This window comes from Lontra canadensis, unplaced genomic scaffold (genome assembly GCF_010015895.1).
Source record: "Lontra canadensis isolate GAN:19392208 unplaced genomic scaffold, GSC_riverotter_1.0 scaffold21, whole genome shotgun sequence".
NCBI classification, from domain to species: domain Eukaryota; kingdom Metazoa; phylum Chordata; class Mammalia; order Carnivora; family Mustelidae; genus Lontra; species Lontra canadensis.
Window position 1 is genome coordinate 23,344,617 of NW_022631015.1, and position 23,710 is coordinate 23,368,326.

The 23,710-nt window shown below is 41.2% G+C and overlaps 3 protein-coding genes across 10 annotated transcripts in view; 1 reads left to right on the forward strand and 2 right to left on the reverse strand.

Annotated features, from left to right (window-relative positions):
• SLC17A1 (solute carrier family 17 member 1) overlaps positions 1 to 872 on the reverse strand; it is a 37,817-nt gene extending 36,945 nt beyond the window's left edge. For all 6 annotated transcript variants that reach the window (XM_032861688.1, XM_032861682.1, XM_032861686.1 and 3 more), the window contains exon 1: positions 833 to 872. In XM_032861688.1, coding sequence (XP_032717579.1) covers positions 833 to 860 — 28 coding nt within the window. In that variant the 5' untranslated portion in view covers positions 861 to 872. The remainder of the gene's footprint in view (positions 1 to 832) is intronic.
• The window catches only part of LOC116870028 (histone H2B type 1-A), a 384,027-nt gene that overhangs the window by 92,725 nt on the left and 267,592 nt on the right, over positions 1 to 23,710 (forward strand). The gene's annotated exons all lie outside the window — the stretch shown is intronic.
• SLC17A3 (solute carrier family 17 member 3) lies at positions 871 to 22,871 on the reverse strand. Its single transcript, XM_032861770.1, has 14 exons — positions 22,790 to 22,871; positions 17,440 to 17,651; positions 17,003 to 17,236; positions 16,830 to 16,917; positions 11,764 to 11,830; positions 9,779 to 9,929; positions 9,515 to 9,676; positions 9,115 to 9,244; positions 8,877 to 9,024; positions 8,497 to 8,587; positions 7,518 to 7,654; positions 7,239 to 7,434; positions 2,251 to 2,367; positions 871 to 912 (listed from the first exon to the last, which is right to left on the reverse strand). Exons 1-11 carry the CDS (start codon positions 22,869 to 22,871, stop codon positions 7,520 to 7,522), a joined length of 1,500 nt encoding a protein of 499 aa, XP_032717661.1. The 3' UTR covers positions 871 to 912; positions 2,251 to 2,367; positions 7,239 to 7,434; positions 7,518 to 7,519.

Here is a 23,710-nt window from a genome sequence, read left to right on the forward strand (position 1 = left end):
TATTGCCCTTCCCTTGCCCTGCTCAAGATAAACAGTGTGGCTAAAAAAAGTTTTCAGGATATGCAAGTGTTGCTGTCCAAGGATGCAATGACTTCAGAATATTCATCCTACCCAGCTTGCACCTGGGCTTCTGTCTCTTTATCTTCGAGATGCAATAAAAATTGTGCACCTCTTTCTGATATTCTCCACCAAGTGATTCAGCTGACAAATATATAAGAATCAAAATAACTTAGTGAATTCTTTGTATTTGGGCTTTTTCTAATGGAAAACTAGAGTAGGACTAATTTTTTTCACATCCTTCCCTGAACATTTCTAAGACCCTTTATATGTATATTTTTAAGGTTTTATTTATTTTAGAGAGCACAAGTGGGAGGAAGGGCAGAGGGAGAAGGAGAAAGAGAATCTCAAGCAGACTCCATGCTGAGGACAGAGCCCGACTCAGGCTCAATCCCAAGATCTTGAGATCATGACCTGAGCCCAAATCAAGAGTCAGATGCTCAACTGACTGAGCCACCCAGGCACTCTAACCCTTTATATGTTTTTATGGGAAAATCCTCTCACCTAGAATCTATGATGTCTCTCTCTCTCTCTCTCTTTCTCTTTTATTAAAGAGAGAGAGAGCTCTCAAGCACATGGAGGGGCAGAAAGAGAGAATCCTAAGCAGACTCCATGCCCAGCACTGAATCCTACATGGAGCTCAGTCCCATGACCCTGAGATCATGACCTGAGCCGAAATCAAGAGTCAGAGGCCTGACTGACCACCCAGGTGTGTCTTTGATGTCATATTTAAGAAGAAGAAAGCCTATGCACTGGGATAAAGAATAATTTGTACCTTTCCTGGGAGGGAACTGGTTATCCATTCATATAAGGGGTTCTGGTTTCTTCTCTTCTTACTGAAGGGTTTGGTATCCACTGCAAGTGTAAAACACATTGGTGTCACCATGGTGCAGGGAAGAACTGACCAGAAACCACCCAGTCCTCCTTTCTGATTTAAAACATGCATCAAAGGGAAGCTTTCTCCTCCCACCGGTACCCATTTAACTCAACCATGTGCTTCCTTTGACATTGCACTCTTATGTTTTTTAAGTTGACTAAAAATATAGATACCCCCCGAAAACTATTAAAAAAGAACAAAGACCCTGCTAACCCATAATTCTACATGCAGTGAAAATATTCCTCAAAAGTGAAACAAACAAAAACTAAAGGAATTCACCTACGGTCGATGTGTGCCCTGCAAAGAATGTTAAAACATGTTTTTCAGGCAAGAGGAGATCGCTCACAGTCAGAAAGTTGAATGTACAAAAAGAACGTTGGAAGAGGAGTAAGTAAAATCAAACAAATTATTTTTTACATCTTAATAGGGCTAAAGAATAACTATCTGCTTACTAATTTTGCCTCCTCGAGGACAGCAGGTCATTCTCACATAGCTTCCTTCCTGGACAGACCAGTTTGTACGCTAACAGCCACTGGTCATGTGCTTGTCTACACCTTGAGTTTCAGCCGCATCAGTTTGAATGACCAGATGCTCAAGGATAAATTCCCAAGGTTGGATTTGCAAAATATTTTGAGTGAGCAACTGGCCAACCACCATTATCGCATGCTGAAACATCTTCTGGGTCTGCTATTTATTTCCAAATACACACGTGCACAAGCACACATACCAGTCCACCACAAACATACTACCCAAACACACATACACTCCGCACACACACACACAACCACACACAAACACATCTCAACACAACACTTATATATGAGATACACACATCACAAACATACTCATGTATACCAGCCGCCATGCACACCACAGACACCTCACACCATTCACAGATACACGAGCACCATACAGCACACGGCACATGCTTCCCTTTCCTTGACTGTCCGCACAACTGTCCGTGTCACATTCATCCCTAGAGATAGGTTCTTTTTACTTTTCTTTGGAAAGAATCCGTGGAAATACATATTTCCCCCCAAATTTCCTGAGCTTGCTAAACACCCTTGATAAGGTCTTTAACGGAAAAGTCCCCCTATTGCTCTGGGGAATTGGTAATTTCATTTCGTATCACCATAAGAGTAAGACTGACCTGATTCGGGAAAGACAAGCGATTCCTTCTTCCCCTGCGAAGCCTTTGAACTTTAAAAAGTACTGAACTTCTGGATTTACCACTTTTAGCCCCATTAATCCTTCACCCAATCCTTTGACTTCATTATATCCAAGTTAAAAGGGTTAATTTTTAACTTCATTTTTACCTTTTCTTGAATCTTCAGATGAGAAGTGTGAGTCTTACAATCTTCCAGCAAATTGAAACCTCCTGGAAATCAGCCATCAAGTTCATGACCCTATAGCCAGACATCGTTCATCTCCTCCTGCCAGGAAGGAGAACCAGACTGTTGCCTAAGTGTTCCCAGGGTAGATGTTTTCTCTTGAGCATGGCTCTGGGTATGTAATACTCTTCTGACAGAAAGGCTATGGCTTTTTAAATGCCCGATAAACACCCTATTAGCTTTTTGCTTTCCTGCCATCCCTTTTCCTTCTTTTCCCTTTTCTCTGCCCTGCCTTTCTTCCCCTGTTCTCTTTTCTTCCTTTCCCTTCACTTCCCTTCCCTCCCCTCCCCTCCCCCTTTCTCTCTTTTGCAAAGGCCACATCTACCTGACACTCAAGCTACTCAGAGAGATGTACATTTTATTAAGGTATATCCTCCAAAGAAAGTGACTTCCCATATAGCTTCTGCAATGACTACATTCTCCTGGTTCTGCCACTTATCCATAGTGATACCTGGGAGCGCTTTTACCTTGGAATTCTTTGACGGGAACCTACGGATCAGATAGGAACATCTAAGCCCTTCAATCAGGGACTTTGTACGACATATAGTTTCTTACATGCTTAAGCATTTTTTAAGAGATATGTTATTATACTTATAAAATGCCTAATAAATATTGGGCACATAGCAGATACTCTATTAATTGACCCAGTCATTTTCTCTAAAGAAATGTTGAAAACATTTAACCTGTTTGCCCCAAAGACTCTGATGTCTTATATAATCTGTTGGATATTTTCTCCATCAGAAATCTAGGTCCTGGCTATCCCTGCATGTTTGTACAGCTTGATGACAAGGCTGGCCATTTCTGGCATTCTCCAGCCTTTTAGTGATGGGAGCCCCAGATCAGCAGCTGCTCAATGTCCATATTTTAAATAAACAGCATTCCCATCTGGTGTCCATGTCTCGGGTTCTCATCACTGATTACCCAGAGCGAATGATCTTCTTGTATGCTGACTCCAAAGCTTTATGTTGCTCTGTGATATGCTTTGAAATCACTTCTGGATCCTACGTCTGGATTCTGTGTTTCTTATTAAGTTTTTAAATTTAATACTGTATATGAAACTTCCAAACATAGAAGAAACGTAGAGCAGTTTAATATAACCATGTGCCCATTAACCAACTTCAACAATCACCAATATATAAAATTTATACATACATATATATATTTTTTTCCTCCAGTGGTGGTTTTCTGTAGTATTTTAAAATAAATCTCAAATATTATGTTATTTTTTCCACAAAAAGTTCAGCCTGGGTATAGAACTCATTAGTGCTTTAAAAAACATAACATGCCATCAGCCCATCTAATAAGCAATGATTTCTTGATATCATCAATAGCTAGTCATTATGAATATGTTTCTAATTGCTTTAGAGTTATCCTTTAATACTTCATGTATTTATTTATTTAATCATTTGTTTATTTAAATGAGGACCCAAACAAGATCCACATGTGGTCCGTAACTGTTAGGGCTCTCGCCTCTCTGTAACTTCATAACCATCATTTCCTTCATTTTGTATTGGCTGTTACTTAAAAACAACAGTAGTAACAAAACGGGCTCATTTGCAGAGTGACCCTCATGTCTGATTTGGCTAATTGCTTCCTTTCAGTGTCATTTGATAAATTTTTTATTCCCTATGTTCTGGAAGCTGTTGGTGTGTGGAGAGGCTTGCTTAGACCAAGGACAAGAATACTTCATGAGCTGCTGGCAGCTTGGCTCGTCTTTAGTGAGATAAGATTGCTCGGTGGGTTCAGATAGTCTCAGCTTGATTTATCCACCAATGAAGTTCTCAGCAGCCTTTGCCTGCGGACATTGATGGTTGTTAGTAAATGCTGTGTAGAGCCATTATTTTACTAGAAGTTACAAAATGATTTCCTAATTCTGTCCTGCCTTCTTCGTGTAGGAACTGGAGCCTTCTGCAAAACAGGATATTTGCCTAATTGAATATTTTGTTAACCTGAAACACAATTTAACAGGAAAGCTGGGGCGCCTGTGTGGCTCGTGAATTAAGCATCTGCCTTCTGCTCAGGTCGTGATCTCAGGGCCCTGGGATTGAGCCCCATGTCTGGCTCCCTGCTCAGCAGGGAGTCTGCTTCTCCTCTGTCCCTCCCTACTGTTTGTGTGCACTTTCTTTCTCTCTCTCAAATAAATAAATGATCTTAAAAAAGTAAGAAAGCCAGGATACTTTATGAAGTTATAGTAATTTAGTGCCTTAGTGAAGTTGACCAAGGAAAATTATGACTTCATGGGTTTTACTTGATATGTTTCAATCTGTTGAGCCTCTGTTTTTTGATGCTTAAATTGTCCCTTCTTTGGCCAGTAGGAGGCTACTCCAGCTGGTTTCTATCTATTAAGACCTGACCCTAGTTATCTGGGAAAGCGTCCTTGTTTTCTAATACACACACACACACACACACACACACACTCACTCCAGACTTCTCTAGCATATTTCCTGTTCTGGAACCTGGGCTTTCTTATGGAGTGCTGGTTCCTTTAAGTAGCAGATAACAGCCAGAGACCTCACTCCAAACATCAAGGTACTCTTTGCTCCTAGGTCTCATTGCTTCTAGGCCCTTTCAGCGGAAGAACTTAAAAGAACTATTTTTTAAGAAAAAAAATTACAAATTCTGATTGATATTTCCAATTCAATTTGAATGTTAGAGTGATTTTTAAAACTTCTTTGACTTTATGCTCCTGAATTTTTGTCATACAGTAAACATCTTGATTCCTAATACATAGAATTACGTTTTTGCTTTATGATAATATACCTATATTAAGATTCATCAGATATTTATTAAGTACCTACACCAAAGACTCAGAAGCACATGGCTCAGCCTTGGACCCTCAGGGCCTTCAGCATGTTGGTCATATCCATTTAGGACTCTCAAGAATGACATTAAGAACCTGTCATTAGCAGGATGTCTGGGTGGCTCAGTGAGTTGAGCATCTGACTCTTGATTTCAGGTCATGATCTCAGGGTCGTGAAATGGAGCCCTGGGTCAGACTCTGTGCTGAGCATGGAACCTGCTTAAGATTGTCTCTCTCTCTCCACTTGCCCCTCCCCCAGCTTCCATGTACGGCATGCTCTCTCTCTCTCTCTCAAAAAACCCCCAAGAAACAAAAAAACCTGTCATTAATATGGGACATCCTTACAAGTAGGGGAAATTTTGACAGAGACATGTACAGAGGGAAGATGATACGAAGACAAAGGGGGAAAGACTTCTACAAACTAAGGAGTTCCTGAGGCTCCTAGCAGAGAGGCACAGAACTGATTCTCCCTCAACACTGAGAAGGAACAAAATCCACTGCTCTATTCAGATTTCTGCAACTGTGAGACAATAAATTACTGCTTTTCAGCCACCCAATTTGTAGCACTTTTGGCCAACCCAGGAAATGAATACACATGCCCACTTGATTACCTCATTATTATCACTAACACAACATGGCCCCACATCAACTCATTGTCTTCCCTCTAAAAAAGACTCCTCTTCCTGCATTCTCTGGCTTAGTTGTTCAGACACTCTATTTGCAGTCTGTCAGATTAGAGACCCAGATTCCTCGGCATCCATCTAACCAAATACCATGACCTTTCAACTTTACCTCCTGAACATTATGGATGTCTCTCTTCTTCTCTCCATGTCACTATTGCTAGTAGGGTCTCCCTCAAGCTCCCTAACGTGGCAAACACGACCTTCATGTGCTGGTCACACTCATCCTCCTAATCTCATCTTCTGTTCTTTCCTCACTGACCGTGGAGGCAGGTCATTCCTTTCAGAATCCATCCTGTTTCTTGTCTCCATGCTTTTGCATGCGTTGGGCTTCAGTGTGAGAAATCTTACCATAAAACAACCCATTTAGCTCAGGAATTTCTTGTGGAGGAAGATTCCTCACTGTGCTCTTCCACTGGGGGTCAGAACCACTTGTATGGTTCCCCCAAAGGGTCTGTATGTCCCTCTGCTATTGTGCCTAAGGCAGTGGCCTGGGAGCCATTTTGTCTGTCCTGTACGTTAGACTGGAGAATAGTGACTGTGCCCAGTTTACTTTCGTGTCCCAAGTTCCTAGATTCTAGATGAGAGCAAGACCTCAGCCATGGTCTTTTAATGTACACAGATTTGGCCTCTGTTTACTTGCCCTTTTCATTCAGAACCATGCCTATCCCATCACCTCAACATGAAATAACCTCATGGCTTTACCGTCTCCGTGGTGAAGATCACTGCAGGAAGCAACCAAGGAAACAGCCCTGGATCCCCGTACATGCTCTGACCGGTTGACCCCTACACATTCCCATTTTACAAAAATACTGCTCCTTCTCCCGTTGGGAGCTTTATAGATGATTCAACCACCGAAGCCATTGGAGCCCAGAAGGAAAATACAGCAGACTCACAGTAGTGCATTTGAAGACAGCGTTAAAAGAGACAACTTACACAGGACTGGGAATGTGGTACAGGCCAAGAAAGTCCTGACAGGGAGGAAAGAAGCCACCAGAATGTGTGGATGGACCAGCGGCTGTGAACTGCAGGGCAAGAATCAGCCACCTGCCGATCCCACAGGGAGGGACTTTAGAGATAGACACCCCCTGTCCTCACTCTTCAGCCTCCACTGAAAATCCAGCAGGATCCAGGGGACAAGGCAGTGTGGATGGAAACCGTGCAGGTCAGCCTCCTGGGGCCTAAACGGGATGAAGAGTGGATCATACAAAGGGAGGGGTATGTGGCCAATGTCTAGTCCAACAAATATGAATGAACGTTTGCTTTTACAAATAGGAAAATCATCATCCTACTGAGGTTACCCCCCTGGACGAAGAGCTTCCAAACATTGTTTCCTGTTTTGAGATCCAGAAACTGTGAGTCTGGCCTGTGGGCTCTGATCTAGCAGTTCCTCCTAATCCACTAGTAATTCAGTGAGGACGATAACTTCGTACTTGGCTGTCACTTTATTGGAATTTTCATTCTTCTTACATTTTTCTCAGAAAGAAAGGTTAATAACATAAAGAACTGATCTCAGATTTAAAAGAACCAGACAAAAGAAATTCTTTCTGTTGGTATTTTTAACACCAAAGTCTTCTCATTTGTGCAGGAAGGTATCCAGTAACTTTCCATCGTAGCAAGGTAGAATAACTAAGGAAGAAAACTGACATCAAATTAAAGATTTAAATAGTGCTTCTGTGATTAAATCCACAGACAAAATCACTATCCTTTACCTTCATAAACGAGTGAGTTTCCTCTCTTTAGCCCAGTCTTGGATAACTGCTTCTCCAAATATAAGGTAGGTGATCAGTCCTGATAGGTTAATGGTAAATAACAACAAGAAGACATTTCTCCACCCAAATTCAGGGTCCTGAGGACACAAAAGCTCAAGTAAATATTACCCCCTTTCATCCTTTTCTCTGTGAGGCTGTATTAATAGTTTGCTAGTGGGTTTCCATGCAGAAATTCATTCCCCGCAAGCAGCTTGGTAGTTGGATAGAAATAATATGTTCAAAGTGGATTTGGAATAGTCTTCATAAATGGGATTTAGGGACCTTTATGATTAGCTTACAGAACTGCATTTGTCACAGTTTACTGAAGTGCCATACGTTTTCTCTTTTGTGCAAATCATGACAACATCAAACATGCTGAGTGTTTTTTTCTTGCTTTGCAATGTCATGGTGGCAACATTGCAGGCCTGGGTCTAGACAGGTCTAAAAAGAAAGAATTCTGATTCTATGTCGTCTTAGTGGAAAGACTTATTCTGTCAGATTTTCAGCTTAATCATCAGGAAGTGAAGGTAATAATATACCATCCTCATAGTGGGTGTGAGAATCAATAATTAAATGAGATTCCTGCATACGATATTCCTATAATGATGTCTGCATGTGTCCCACACTCCACCACATCTGTTTTAATTATCCCTTTGCTTGGGGATGGTTGTGCAAGTGAAAATTCCAGAATGTTGCAGAAGACATGGTAAGTTGCCTCTATGCATGGAATCATCATCTCATGACACCTGTATGGCTGTGTGGTTTCTGGTTTTAAAGACTGAAGGAAATTGTTCTACATTTTTCTTTGCCAGGTTGATCTTCATGACAAAGGGGACCCGCAATTTATTGTGTTTTCTAAAATGAGAATAGCATCTTTATGCCACTACCTCTAGATCTAGATGGCAGAGCATCTGAAGAATCTGTGACAAGAAAACTCTACCTGATCGAGGAGAAATCCATTGACAGTTGGTGTCAGGAATCCTGCTATGTATATGAATCCCCTTGTGGCTCCCGTGAGAAAACTGGAATGCCTGTGGGTGACAGGAATGTTCCAGGCTAGATCTAGAGGTGCTTCACAGTGTCCTTCAGCCCTGCTCTTCTAAGTACATCAAAAAGGACTTGCACTGCATATGTTCAATGAGAGGCACTGAGACAAATCAAAAAATACCCCTCTCCCCACATACCTCAAAAAATGGCCACAGGATCAACTGTGGTCCTTGCCTGTGATTTATTATTTCTCAAAGTTTGGGGCTCCCAGAAAGCTTTGGGCTACATCTTTTTCAGACTATGTGAATATAAGAGTGGAGATTACCCTCCTACCTCGGAGCAATATCTAAGACATTGATATAGATCCCTGAGTGACAGAAGGAGCTCAGTCCACACGAGAGGCTCAAGAGGGTCATTGTCATGATGTAGCTGGGGGTGATGTAGGGCAGAACCACAAGGAGCGCTGAAGATGGGAAATTTCCTAGGGAATGTGGAACAAATTAAACAATGAGATACATCTTTGGCTGTTGGATGCTTTGCGAATCATCTGACGCTCAAACCCTGTTCTTACCTAGAAATGTGGCAGCTTTCCTCACAGTAACGAGCCTAAAATTCTTGGTCAAGAGGAAATCTGCCAGCTGGCCTCCTAGTATACCAGTGACCCAGGAGATGAGAAAGGGAAGGGCAGACAGGAACCCATTCTGAAGGGGAAAAAATCGAGTAAACCATCATAACAGGGACAATGAGCCCACAGCTTTTGTCATCATACTGACAATCCTGAGATCTCATGGTCTGAAGAAAGTCAGTAGCCTCTTCTATCATATCCTTAGAAAAGCTACCAGAATTAGTGTTAAATCCTAGATGATTTTGTGGTAGGGGTAAAGGATAAACTTTTCTGGAAGGAATGATTTGTGAAGACAAAATGGTGGGTCATGCATACTGGAGAAAGGCATGGAAGGAAAGGCACTCACATCTCTCACGTTAATGTTGAACACAGAGTTGATGTAAGTGGGTGTGTAGACCATCAGTGTAATCATTAGCCATTGATGGCCGAAGCCGCAGACACATATGGACCAAAGTGGTAGCGATCTGAGCATGGCCTTGATGGGAAGAGGCTGCTTACAAGGGCTGACCTGAACACAAATGTACTGGTTAGAACAGTGAGATCTGCACCTCAGGCTCCCCGAGAAATCCAGAGGCTGACACAGCTCTCTGGAGATGCTTGGAGTCCTTACGTGCATCTGGTCAGCCAAGGACGATATGATATATTCTCTTTCTGTGATGTTTATCCATGGGTGAGAGATGGGGTCATCATAAACCAGAACAAACCAAAGAAGGCAGTAGACACAGCCGATGCCTCCTGCAAACAGAGAGTAAATTTGGGAACTGAGCCTGGTTCTGCTTTCTCTGTGAATTTCTTTTCTGTCAGGATATTCGAGTCCTGGGAAAAGCCCTTGTCATAATATCCCCTTTCCATTTCTCAAAAAAACCCTCACATGAATAGCACAGCTTTCTAGAAACCTCTCTTAAAAAAAATACATTTCTTCATTTGTGTGAATGGAAATCACAGACCCTAGGAATGGCGGAAAACTTGGTAATTCAACCTTTTTAATATTACCAAAAGAAAACTTTTTCTTTTAACACGTTTAAGAAATTTTCCAGTGCTCTGTAGACACCAGCTTTGGCTCAGTTTTGACACTAACTTCTGGTACAGACCCCACAGGGTGAGGGCTCAGTCTTGTAAGACTGCCCCCCCCTTCAGAGGCCAGTCACAAGCAGGGTTCCCCATGTCATCCATATTTCTGACTTGACTACACACGTGGAGGTTCCTACAATCCCCATCTCGGTTTTGATAATTAATTGGAACAAAGTCAGCTCACAAGAGTCAGGAAAACATTTACTTATGCTTACCAGTTTGTTATAAAGGATATCATAGAGGAGAGAGACGGACAGCCAGATGAAGAAATACACGGGGCAAGGTCTTTCATGCTCAGAGAAGAGGAGTGGTATGGGAGAACAGAAGGAGTCTTGGAAGAAATAATGGGTGATAAGTTGCTTGAGTCAATAAAAACTACAAACTCACAGACCTAAGAAGGTCCGTGGGCCTCAAGGACAGGAAACATTAAGAAAATGACACACTGTTCTGTCCTGATGTTCTCATTCACTATTACTTTATTTCTCAGGGTGGTCCATTCTGGATGATTTATACTGCTAATTTTAGGTACCTTAATCTGTCTTTAATTCCATCCATATAGTATAGTTTTCACCTCCAGAAGTTAGATTTGGGTCTTTTAAAAAAGATTTTTTCCATGTCTCCACTTAACTTCCAAAGAAATAGACTTAGGTTATAGCAGAGTTAGAATAACTGTCTATTTTAATGCCCTTGTCTGCTAATTCTTAACATTTGTGTCCATTCTGGGTTGGTTTTCATTGATTTATCATTATTATTATTATTATTATTATTATTCTGGATTGTGTTACTGTATTTTCCTGCCATTTTTCCCCCCCATACCTGGCGATCTATGATTAGAAGCAGACCTTATGAATTACACGTAGTTGGGTGCTGAATATTTTTGAGCTTTTGTCTGGGATGCAGTTAAATTACATAGAAACAGTTCGATCTTTCAGGTCTTGTGTCCTTATTTGTCAGATGGACCCCCACAGCACTTCCTCTGGAGCAAAGGATTCCGCATTACCGAGGAAGTCAATGGGGAGAGTTCTGCCCAACGGCCTCTGAAGTGTTTCCAGCCTGTCCTGGGGTCAGAGACACTATCTCTGATCCTCTGTAAATCCTGGATGCTATTCTTTAATCTTTCCCAGTGATTTTTCCCCTCTCTGGGCTCAGATGATGTCTTCACACACGTGTCCTGATGAGTGTTCCACTGCGGATCAAGTTGGTGGGGAGGAACCCTACAGAGAACCGGGTTTCCCGTTCCCTCTTTTCTGCCTCACGCTCTCATCTCTCCAAGCTTTTAGCTTTGTCTCCTTGATTCTGTTTCTGCGGAGTTCCCTTGTCCTGCGCCCTGCCTGAGACCTCACCTCTCACAGGTCATTGTGCCTCACTGTCTGCACCCTGCTGGTGTTCAGTGCTTTCTCTCCACAGGAAGCTTGCCTCTCACCTGGGAGACATGACACCCAGTAGTGGCTGCACGTCTTTCCTCTCTCACGAACCACCTCTCTGGGGCTGGGGAGATAGTAGCTTACCCAAGATATAGAAGGCAAAGGCCACCCAAGGTTTTGGCAGATCATGCCACCCAGGAGGATGGCAAAGGTTCCCAATACCATTCCTGCAAAGAGAGAGTAAGCTGTCAGGCTCCGGACCGCCATTAGAGAGACACCGGCAGAATGATGGATGTTACCAGCGTCACCAACCATAATGAGGTAGGCATGTTGGAATTCATGAACTTCAGATGTATCCTTCCACATGTTCTCCATTTTTCTGACAATTCCCTAATAACATGACCGATGACAGGTATGCTTCTTCCTTCTGTGCTATTTTAATTTTTACCTATACAAGTCGTGTGACGTATGCTTATTGTAAGAGTAAATTACCACAAAGGACCAAAGTTCCCCTTGTGTGCCCCCAAACCCATTCCCATTCTGGTCTCTAATGTTAACTAGTCCCCATTATGTGGTGTAGAGTTGCATGCCTTTCTTCTCTGCAGACATCTCTAATGTATACTGACACACACACCTACTTCTCTGTAAAGGCATGTGTGCCCCATGCAGGCAGAAAGCTCAGTTTGTCTGTAAAGGGGCCAGTAGCATTGTTTTAATTTCCCTGACCTCACAGAGTATTCTCATACATAGTAGGGCACACTTCCTTTTTACAACTTTTTTGAAACTAAGGTTTTATTTCTGAACATAAGTATAATTTATTTTGGTACAACAGGCTGTCATCAGTGGCCTTGCTTGACCACTTGTGCATTTTTCATTTTGATGGATACTGTCAAAGTATCTTACAAAAAGGTCATACCAAACTAAATGGCCAAAAATATTGTTTTGTTTTTTTCCTCATCTCCTTGAGAACACTGAACATCTTCAACATTTCAGTACCTTTTCTACCATGAAGTCCACCGAATCTTCACGTTCCCCTTGAACCCTCTGCCTGTCCAGTTACAATAGGGGACAAGTTCCCACAACCATCCAAGACCAGATCCCTCTGGACCCCTGGACCATGTCTCCTCCAGTCTGGCCCAGGCCCAGGCCGCTCAGAGAGGAGGCACCCTCACGTCTGTACTCTCATTTAATTCCTTGGCTCTCTGTTCTCACCCATCCACATATGCAAATTTATCTTCCTTCATACAGCCAGAGCTCAAAACCAAACAAAACTTTCCACCTCTTCAGAACTCCTTCCATGTGCTTTCACAGTTTTCTGCTCCTTTTGTGCTTGCAGTCCCTGCCCTTCCACCCTTGTTAAGGCCTTTCAGGACCTCTGGCTTGCTAAGTCCACCATCGTTTTCTCTAGACCAGCAGCACATGGTTCCATGGACCCGTCACCTCAGACTGAATGTTGCCCAAGGGCCCATGGGAGGCTTCCTAGTCCCTGCTACCTCTCCTCCTCTGTCTGGGGCCCAGAGATTGGAGGGTCGTGGGACTATTTCCTTGGGTCTCTTCTCTGGGTGATCACATTCAACCGAGGTCTTCAAATACCATCTGTATCTTCTTTTTTTTTTTTAATAGAAACTTTTTAAAAAAAATTTATTTGACAGAGATCACAAGTAGGCAGAGAGGTAAACGGGGTGGGGGTGGTGAGTAGGCTCCCCGCCCCGAGCAGAGAGCCGGATGATGCGGGGCTCGATCCAGGACCCTGGGATTATGACCTGAGCCGAAGGCAGAGGCTTTAACCCACTGAGCCACCCAGGCGCCCTACTATCTGCATCCTGAGAGATTTTAGTATGCCTTGTTCTCTGTCGTATTTTTGCCGAGTCCATTCGATCTCCACTCATGGTTCATAGCTAGCACTTGATTTATATGTATTGTAAATTAATGCTTAAATCTATCACCTGTTTATGCAACTTGTACCCCATGTGTATGTGTATGTGTATACCTCAAGGGTATGTTTGTCTTTTCTGATTTTTTATTAAAGTTATAGCATCCTGGCTGTTCTCTTTAGGACATTGCAAAATGTATCTTAAGTGTGTTATTTTACCCCATTTTTCCATTTTCCATTTCACTGTGAGTTTTAGAGGAGTTTAACTGGACAAGAGAGCACCCTATTTAGCCTGTGAGCCCATCTGTACCGTGACCACTGGGATAGCTTGCCAGGTAGTGTACTTGGGGCTAAAATTGAATCAAGGTGATTTTCCACCACAATAGACATGCTTTGTTCATCCAGCATTTGTGTTTCTAACACTTAGCCATGTTGCTGTGTGCAGTTGCAGTGTTGTTGTTTTTCCCCCATTTTCACTGCTGTATGTTGTTGCATCGTCTTCGGACTAAGTGTGTGTGTGTGTGTGTGTGTGTATGTGTGTGTGTTTCTGTCACCTCAGATATGCACTGCCAGTTCTGTTTTATCTGCTTAGTCTTTTTTCTGTAAGTGGTTGGAAAGTTTCTTGCTTATAGATGTGCCTCTGTGGCTCCCTGGAGAGGAAGATAGAGTATGTACTGTCCTAGAGCCTGGCAGTACCTGGGCCCTTCTACTTTTGGGTGTTTTCTGGGAAGTCTTCCTTCAGCCTCATAGGCTGAGTCATCCTGTTGACCAGGGCAGCCTGCTGAAATCCCTAGAATCACCAGAAATGGCCATTTCTATAAGAACTATTGAGTTCTTGGGGCACCTGGGTGGCTCAGTGGGTTAAAGCCTCTGCCTTCCACTCAGGTCATGATCCCAGGGTACTGGGATCGAGTCCCGCATCGGGCTCTCTGCTCAGCGGGGAGCCTGCTTCCTCCTTTCTCTCTGCCTACTTGTGATCTCTGTCAAATAAATAAATAAATAAATCTTAAAAAAAAAAAAAAAGAACTATTGAGTTCTTATAGGCTTAGCCCACTCCACCTGCCGGGTCCTCCAATGGCTTCCCATTGGCCCCTCAGATGGCTTTGGCTTTGTGTTCTCTGAACCAGAAAAGGTTTCTAGAGGCCAGTGAAGACTACCTGTTTGGAGACACTAAGGTATTCCCCTAATACCAAAACCAAGGAAGCCTCTGGAACTTGCAGACTTGTGGATTCCTGAGACTTCTAGACAGTCAGTTGTCCTATTCCAGTAGCTCTATGCCTATGTAACAGGAAGTGAGAGAGAAAGGAGCTGTCTTCTTTCCAAAATTTTAAACCTTTCCTTCATGCTTTCCATCTTCTGATTCTTGTATTGTATTCTGGGATAATCTTTCAACATACTTGTCCAATTTGCTAATTTGATGTTCATCTCCCTTCATTTATGTATTGAGACCATTCATTGCAGTTAAAAATACTAACAATTATTTTATCAGCAACTATTTTACAGCAATCTATTTTCTAAGTTATTTGCTCACATTTTTAGTTGAAGTATAATTGACGTATGTTAGTTTCAGGTGTACAATATAGTGATTTGACAATGTCACACATTGCAAAATAACCACAGTAAGTGTAGTAACCCTCTATCACCATACAATAGTAATATTATTGACTCTATTCCCTATGTTGTACTTTCCATTCCCATGGTTAATTATTTTATAACTGGAATTTTGTATCTCTTAATCCCCTTCACATCTATTTGACTGATCCCCACCCCCCACTTTGGGCAACCACTAGTTTGTTCCCTTTACTTATGAGTCTGTCTGTCTTTCCTGTTGTTACTGTTATTTGTTTGTTTGGTTGGTTTTTTACATTCCACATATAAGGGAAATCATATGGTCATTGTCTTTGTCTGACTTGTATCACTTAGCATAATAAAGCTCTGGGTCGATCCATATTGCTGCAAATGGCAAGATTTCATTCTTTTTTATGACTAAATAATATTCCATGATGTCTATACCACATCTTCTCCAGCCATCCATCTATTGATGGACGCATGGATTGCTTCCTTATCTTTTGCTGTTGTAAAGATTGCTGCAAGATATGAGTGCAAATATCTTTTGTACGACCGTTTTTCATTTTCCTCAGGTAAATATCCAGAAGGGGACTAACTGGGTTGTATGGGACATTTATTTTTAGTTTTTTCAGGAATCCCCATGCTGTTTTCCACAGTTGCTGCACCAATTTACATTCCCATTAATAGGGCACAAGGATTCTCTTTTCTCCACATTCTCTCCAATGCCTTTTTGTTATGAGCCATTTGGACAGTTTTTTTTTTCTTTTTAAATAAATGTTATTATACATATTTCCTGGGATCTCTCCCATGTTATTTGTTAATCCTGTAAAATTTTCTTTTAATTTCTCCTTCATTTGGATTAATTCTTACAGTTTTTGAGTTTGGTCTTTCTCTTTTGTGCTCTTGGTTTCTTTCAAGTGTTCAAGGATTTGGGGGTGGGGGTTTAAAACTTAGAAGCTCCATTAGTCAGTTGTGATAACTGATGTGAATTTCCTTTGTCCAAATTGGTGGACTATCCCCCTATCAGTGAATACTGAATACAAGCTCTGCTGATTGAAAATAATCCTCCAAGGTAATAAAGGGCTCTATGGGGGTATGAAGTCAGTCAGGCTGTGTGTGTTTGTATGTGGCCGGGGTGGGGGGGCTTGTTTTCTGGGCTGAAGAGTCCCTGGCTCTCTTGGTATCCATTAGTTAGCTGGAGAGTTACCCTTCTTTTCTTATCCAGCACCTACTTCACCAATTTCATATTTGTTAGCTCTATTCTTTCCATTTTTCATTCTTCCCCAATATTGTGTAGACTTCTTTCTTCAGAATATTCCTTTCAGATACACTGCCTAAGCAAATCACAATCAGAAAGCAGTTCTCAGTAAGCTAAGAGAAATTCCAAAGAAGATTAAGTTGGATGCATACTTTATACACAGAATTCTAAAATAGATTCCAATATATCAGAAATTTAGCTATAAAAAATAAAATCATTCAAGTTCAAGAAAAAACACAGGTGGATGCTTTTATCTAGAAGCCATAGAAGGAAAGAATGATCAATTTACACAAAAATATGTTTCTTTCAGAATAGGAAAAATCATTATAAGCAAAGTCATGTTACAAATGACAATTTGGGGAAAAAACAAATGAAAGTCCTGTCACAAAGGATCCGTCTCCCTAATTTATAAATACCTGGTCAACACTGAGGAGAAGACAAAGAAACATTCAATAGAAAAATTGTTAAATAACCCAGGGTGCAGATGTTGCATGGTGATGTACTCATTCCAGTTCTGTGTTTTTACCTGATAAACTGATGGAGCAGAGTTGACTTCGTTCATGTGGAGGACCCCATTTCTCCCACAGCGCGTGCTGACCCCCTAATACCGATCCCTGAAATTAACATAGTTAGAGCTCTTGATGTGTGGTGACATGTGGAAACTCCCATCCAGCTCATAGTTGTCAAATATCTGGTTACCTGACCTATGCTCTGTGCAATTCGAGTTGCAATGAAGGAAACTAGTCCCAGCTCGGCTGCCAGAGGGGCGAACATAGTGAAGAGTGAGGTTGCAAACAAAGAAACACCAACCACTCTCTTTGTTCCTATTCTTCCAGCCAGGTATCCACTGAGAAGCAGCATCGGTACCAGGCCATAGCTGAGAGAACTAAAGATGATGCCCTGAATTTGAGGGCTCCAGTTGTACACAGGGACCTTAAAGAGACAAGAGAACGCTCTGGTGAGCTATTTGCAGGAAGGTGCTATCATAACTGGAAAAACCCTGTTAGATCTTTCACTTGCTTTCACATCACTATTTCCCCCAATACAACTTTTTAACATAGAAGCCCCCCCCAAATAAGCATTCAAACAGAGGAGCAGCAAGAACAAGCGCACAGCTTCAATCTTGCTTTGCTTACCCCTGCAGGGAGACTGCCTGGGGCGTTATTCGGGCCACCAAATGAGTCACCAGGCAGCCCCTCGGTGGAGTCATTAAACTGGAACCGACGGTCCGTGCTGTTGACCATGGCTAGCATGGTGATGTTTAGGACAGTACACTGTGCCATCATTATGAAGTTGCACATGTGCATGGTAAAGGCTATCCCACAGCGAGTGGAGCATAAGCTTAGACCTAGAACAATTATAATGTGACGTTAGGGCTTTTCTCATTAAGCCATCATTTGTTTCTCACAAGTTGTAATACAGAAAAATACCACAAGCCATGCCTTGATGGTTTAAATGGCACTCTGCTGGCTTTAGGAAAGGAAAATACAGAAGGAGGAAATCACTGAGTTGAACCAAAGGTGTTTTTATTTATTTTTATTTAAAAATTTTTTTTTTAATTTGAGAGAGAGAAATTGAGCATGAGCCAGGGGTGGGGCAGAGAAGAAGATTCCCCACTGAGTAGGGAGCCTGATGTGGGACTCATTCCCAGGACTCTGGGACCATGACCTGAGCCGAAGGCAGATGCTTAACCAACTGAACCACCCAGGTGCCCCCAAAGGTGTGTTTATACTACAGCTGTGTAGACACTGACTTGCTCTGAGGCATCTGTCCTTCCTATAATTCTGTCTCTCCCATTCCTGGGTTATTATATTCTATTGTTGATTAAAATCCTCAGAAGTAAATACATATATAGTAAAGTGTACATTTTATATACATATAAATAAAACTATGTATATGTACATATTTACATCCTGTAATTTAAATAAACTATGTTATATGTATTATGTGTACTACATTATAAATTAGATATATATAAAACATAATTTTTTAAATTCTGAAGGAGTTGTTCCTTGGTGTAGATGACGATTCTTATTATTCCTTATGTCTTCAGGCGTTGAGGACAAGCTTTCATTTAAAGTTTAAAATTAAGAGGTGCCTGTGTGGCTCAGTCAGTTAAGTGGTCCCACTCTTGATTTCGGCTAAGGTCATGATCTTGGGGTTGTGAGGTCAGGCTCCACACTCAGTGGGGAACCTGCTTGAGATTCTCTCCCTCTCCCTCTGCTTGCTCTCCTCCCCCTGCTTTCTCTCAAATAAGTAAATAAGTAAAAAAGATTCTCTTTTTCCTCTGCCTCTCCCACCCCATTCCTGTGCTCTCACTCTCTCTAAAAAAATAAAATGAAATTTGAAATTAAACCCCTAGAAATGTTTTCTCAGGGAAATTCACAACCACAAACTATGAAAAAACATAGCAAAAAAAAAAAGTAGACAAAGAAATGAGCACAGCATTCAAATCTGGTTTTGCATTTCTAGGAAAGATGGCTATTGCCGGGAAGAAGCTATTGCAATAATGCAGAAGACAAGTGAAGAACGTTGGACGGGGGTGGTAGCAGTAGAAGAGCAAAAAGGTAATCAGATCCCAAATCAATCCCCAGCATGAGTCACACTAAATCAAGGTTTCAGTTTTATAGACCAGTGGGGGAAGGGCACTGGAGAGGTTCTTGTTCTAAGAACTAGAAGCCTGTTTCACTGAGGAAGGAAGTTCTGTAGCAAGAGCAGTTTTCGGGGGAGTGGGGATGATCAAGAGCTTATTGTTAGACCCACAGAGATCCCTTTTAGGGACCTAAGGGAAGGTGTCAAGAATGTTGTTGGATATACAACTTTAGAGTTTCGAAGAGATACGGGCTGAGGTATAAGACTGGGCACTCATAACATACACATAATACTTGAAGCCATGATATTTGGGAAAAGAAAACACAGAGGGAAGAGAACCAATGACTGACTCTGGGCCTGTCTGATATTTACAGAGGCCAAATAAGTGGGTACAACCAGTGAAGGAGACTGAAAGGGAATGGTCAGAGGGTTTGGAAGAAAACCAGGAGAGTGTGGTGTCCTGGAAGCCAAGGGGAAAAGGGTTTCGGGAAGAAGGAAGTCAGCAAGTGTGTCAGATGGTCCTGATAGCTCATGTAACATAATGACTGAGGATCAATTCACTTAATCCTTACACAATCCTTTGAGGAAGCTACTGCTACTATCCCCATTTTACAGATGTACCTATGCTTCACATAGGTATAGAAAGACCAACTAATGGTGTAGGTCAGGTATCTATGCTCTTAAACATTGTACCACAAGTATATGATGGCTTTTCTTTTGTCCTAGATGACACCATGAGAATACGTTTGCTATAAACCAAGTGCACCCATCTGTGGGGTTTATATGGCTATATGGTGTAGAATAGGAGGTCGACACCCTGTGTCTTCAAAAAGTCCTCATAACTTCAAGGAAAGAGTCACCTTGAGGTAACAAAAGAGCCTTCCTGAAAAAGCCGTGCTGTTTTCTCTTTAAATGTAGCAGAAGCCTTTTTAGTGAAGGTGGGGCAGAATTTTGATGAGTGAGAAGCTCAAATATAATATTTTTATAAGGGTTTTCCTTCCTGATTCAGGGCTAAGTAGTGACCTCTATGTCAATCAAATCAACTACTAATTCATGAGTTCTTGGGGTCTCTGATTTCTCCAAGTTGCCCAGGAGTCCTAAAGACAAAGGCTACTGAAAAGTAGTACCAGTGAACCAAGAGGCTAATGGCTCACAAATGAGGGCATCAAACATCTGCCCTATTAGATTACTGAAAGACTAACTAGAGGATATATTTAAAAGGCTAAGCCTGATGCTTGCTGGGTAGTAAGTATTCCTTGCTATTATATGTGTCCTTAAGGATGGTTTCTGTCCTGTGTCCATTCTGAATTAATAGTTCCGGCCATGTCCACCTAATAGGTTGGTGCCAGCGTCATGCTGACTGTGAAATATTTTTAAGGATTGCTCTTAAGGGTTGCCCTTTTAAGGATTACCTGCGAATGTATGAGTTTGTGTGTCTGTGAGAGAGAGAGTGTTTGCAAATTAATACATATCTTGGAGTTATGATACTTAACCACTGGAAGAGAGCCCTGGTACCATGAAGTCATGGACTTTTGAAACTGGAATCTTATGTCAAAGAATTCAGTACTATAATCACAGTCGAGAAGACTTGTTTTCTAACTTAATGTGACAAATAGATCCTAAGGTGATTCCAAGTGTTGCTCACTTCATGGTGTTCACGGATTTGTGTAATCCCCTCCACCTGAAGTTGCTTCCAGCCAGCGAAAGTGAGGGGATGCCCTCTCGTGATTACGTTATATAAGACTCCATCTTAGCAAACTGAAGCTCGATCCTTTTTTCATGGGCTTGATAAAGTAAATAGAAAGTTGGTGAAGCCCACATGGTAAGGAACTATGGACTGCCCCTAGGACAAGAGAGCAACCTCTAGCCAAAACTCGGCCCAAACCAAGGCCTTCAGCTATATAGCTGTAAGGAGATGAATTCTCCTAACAACCTGAATGAGCTTGGAAGTGGGACCTTCCCCAGTCTAGCCTCCAGTTGAGAAGGCACCCTGGCCAACTCCTTGATTGCAGCCTTTTGAGATGCAGAGATTGCAGAGAACAACCAACTAAACCACGGCATGTCTTAAACTCTGACCCACAGATTATATAACATAATAAAAGTGCATCATTTTAGACCAATAAGTTTGTGGTAATATGTATACAGGAATAGAAAATGAATACAGTAGGCAAAAAATAATAAAGGTGAGTTATATATATTCATAGACTATACAAGAGGTTTTTTTTTTTTAGAAGGGATGGCAAGCATTGAAAGATATTTGCATTATGCCACAATGAAATTTTCATGAGAGTAAAATCAGACATCAATAAGCAGAAAAATCTAAGGAACAATAGAAAAACATGCAAAGAAATCATACAGTGAGTAAAGGACATTGTGGCAATTGATGGAGGAGATCTAAATTATATAATAAGTGATTCTGAGATAACTGGTTAACTATACGGAGAAATGGAGTTGGAACAATATCTTATATTGTAAATCAAAATAAAGTCTAGATATAACACAGATATAACACAGTAGCAGTGTGTTTTGTCAAATTAGAGATGCCATTGATTTTGAGATGTGTCATCTTTTGTTTCACTAAAAATCAATTGATCAGCGAATCAAAAAAAATCAAATGTAACAGATTCTAAACTGAATGTCTGAGTTCCCCTCCCCAGCTCGTTTCACCCAGGTTGTTTCTCAGCTCCGAGGACAGAAATCCCAACCTTGCGGATACTTTGCAATTATCCTTGATTTCTTTGTTTCCCACGTTAGATCCTATTTACCTGGAACATACTGTTGTCTTTACACTGAAAATGTGTATAGACTCAAACCCCTTCTCACCAGGGCCATTGTTGTCTTTTGGTTTGGAGCTGCTTCCAGTGGGTTCTAGCTACCAAGATCTTTTGCTTAGATTTCTGCAATAGCCTTTAACTTGATTTCCTGCTTCCAAATAATCTTCAGTACAGCAATTGGAGTGTTCTAGTCATACCATAAATTAGATCACCCCCTCTTCCACTCAAAATCTTCTATGTGGCTTCACTTTTATTCAGATGAAAAACTAAGGTCTCTGTACTGGCCAATGGAAATGAAATATTTATGCCCTTTGCCTCAAAATTTTAAATTTCTTAGGAATAAACACTGAGGAAATAATAATTCTAACTGTAGACATGTGTTATGTTAAAGGATGCTTATATATATATATATATATATATATAATACAGATATTTTCTGTATGTATAAAACATATATGTAAAATAGCTAGTAGCAAAACAAAACTCTGTAACTTAAATATCCAACCACAAGATTTTTCAGGTAAATAATGCTTTATCTATTGGACATATTAGAATAATAATATGCATCCTTTAAGAAGAATGATTGAGTATTATAAAGCAATATGGAAAGGTGTGTGTGGTCAAACTACAATGTTCTGACTTTACCTAATTAAGCAATGCAATTATATTTACAATATTATTATGCAATGACAAGCAGAATATATAGTGTTAGGCGTATACAAATTTGGTAGCAATTATCAAAAAAAAGTAAATGCATATAGACCAAGATTAGAAGATAATCATCAAAAATAAAAGACTTGTTTTTTATTTTATTTATTTATTTATTTATTTATTTATTTAATTTATTTTTTTGAGTAATAGCAAAGGTTTATTGAGTAATAGCAAAGTGATAGTACAAAGCTCCCGAGGAGGGAGGGGATCTGAGGGGGTTGCCCAAAAGGCTTGTTTTTTTAGTACAGTGGTATTTATTTCCTTCATATATTTGAAAAATATGCATTAATATTATCTGATTTTAAACAAGAATTAAATGACTTACAAGGTGGTATAATTTGTATTATGACACTGCCCATAAAGAACCCACCACAGAATCCTAAAACCAAGTGGTCACAGCTGTGTTTACCTTTCTTGCGAACGGGCTGCTCATCCACTTGCTTATCTTGGGAGCACTTCCTCTTCCCCACTGTGGCACTCCACTCTGCCATTGTGTTCTTTCCCCCTGACGTTTTTCACCTGTCAGGGTAATATGCAGGTATCAGCCAAGAGAAAGAGACTCTTTTGAAACATATAAGCAGTGGGCAACAAGCAAACCAAAGCCAGGCCATTCCATCAGGGTCGGATATAGGGAGTCACTATTCCCTCTTGGCTCACCACAATAGGTGCACCGCACTTAAGGTGTGGAACTGTCCATTACAAGGATCTAGAGTGCTTGCTGGGTGCCAGTTTAAGAGTGCTGGCTTTGGAGCTAGGCATTGCCAAGTTCAAATCCAGGCTCATGATTCACGCGATGTGCCAAATGCCACCAGGAGCAAATTTGTGTATTTCGGTTTCTTAACTATTATTATTAATAATAAGCCCCACAACCGCCGCTGCACTGGCATCAAGGATGAGAAGAGTTCCATAGACTGCTCATGTCTGGCACCCAGCAAGTGGTTGGCACATGGTTTATTGTCATCGTTGTTGAACTACCACACATGTGGGTCATCTCAGAGCTGTACTCTTCTGGAATGCTCTACCACACTGAGAACCTGGCTTCTAGTGCCCCTGATGATTCCCCTACTTCTTCCCCATTTGACCAACTGAGATTGTTGCTGTATGTATGTTGCCAGTACTTGGGGACTATAAATATGGTGTGATACGAAATGATAATATCATTTTAATCCAATATTATTTCTGGCCACAGATGATGAAGTGTCTACAAAGTTCTGAAATAACTAACATGGAGATCTTGACACTAGTATTGTTTGGGGTCCCTACAATTTGGGCCATGACTGCCTCAAGTGAACAAAGTTCTGTCATAAACAGGATCTGTTTGGTTTAAGGT

What these genes read in the sequence shown, in the direction of transcription:
- SLC17A3 (XM_032861770.1), bottom strand. Translation starts at nt 22,871, where the DNA reads ATGGCAGAGTGGAGTGCCACAGTGGGGAAGAGGAAGTGCTCCCAAGAT. An exon ending in GCAGCCCGTTCGCAAGAAAG is followed by an intron (nt 17,652 to 22,789) that starts GTAAACACAGCT and finishes TAATTGTTCTAG; the next exon opens with GTCTAAGCTTATGCTCCACT. An exon ending in CTGCTCCATCAGTTTATCAG is followed by an intron (nt 11,831 to 16,829) that starts GTAAAAACACAG and finishes CTCTCTTTGCAG; the next exon opens with GAATGGTATTGGGAACCTTT.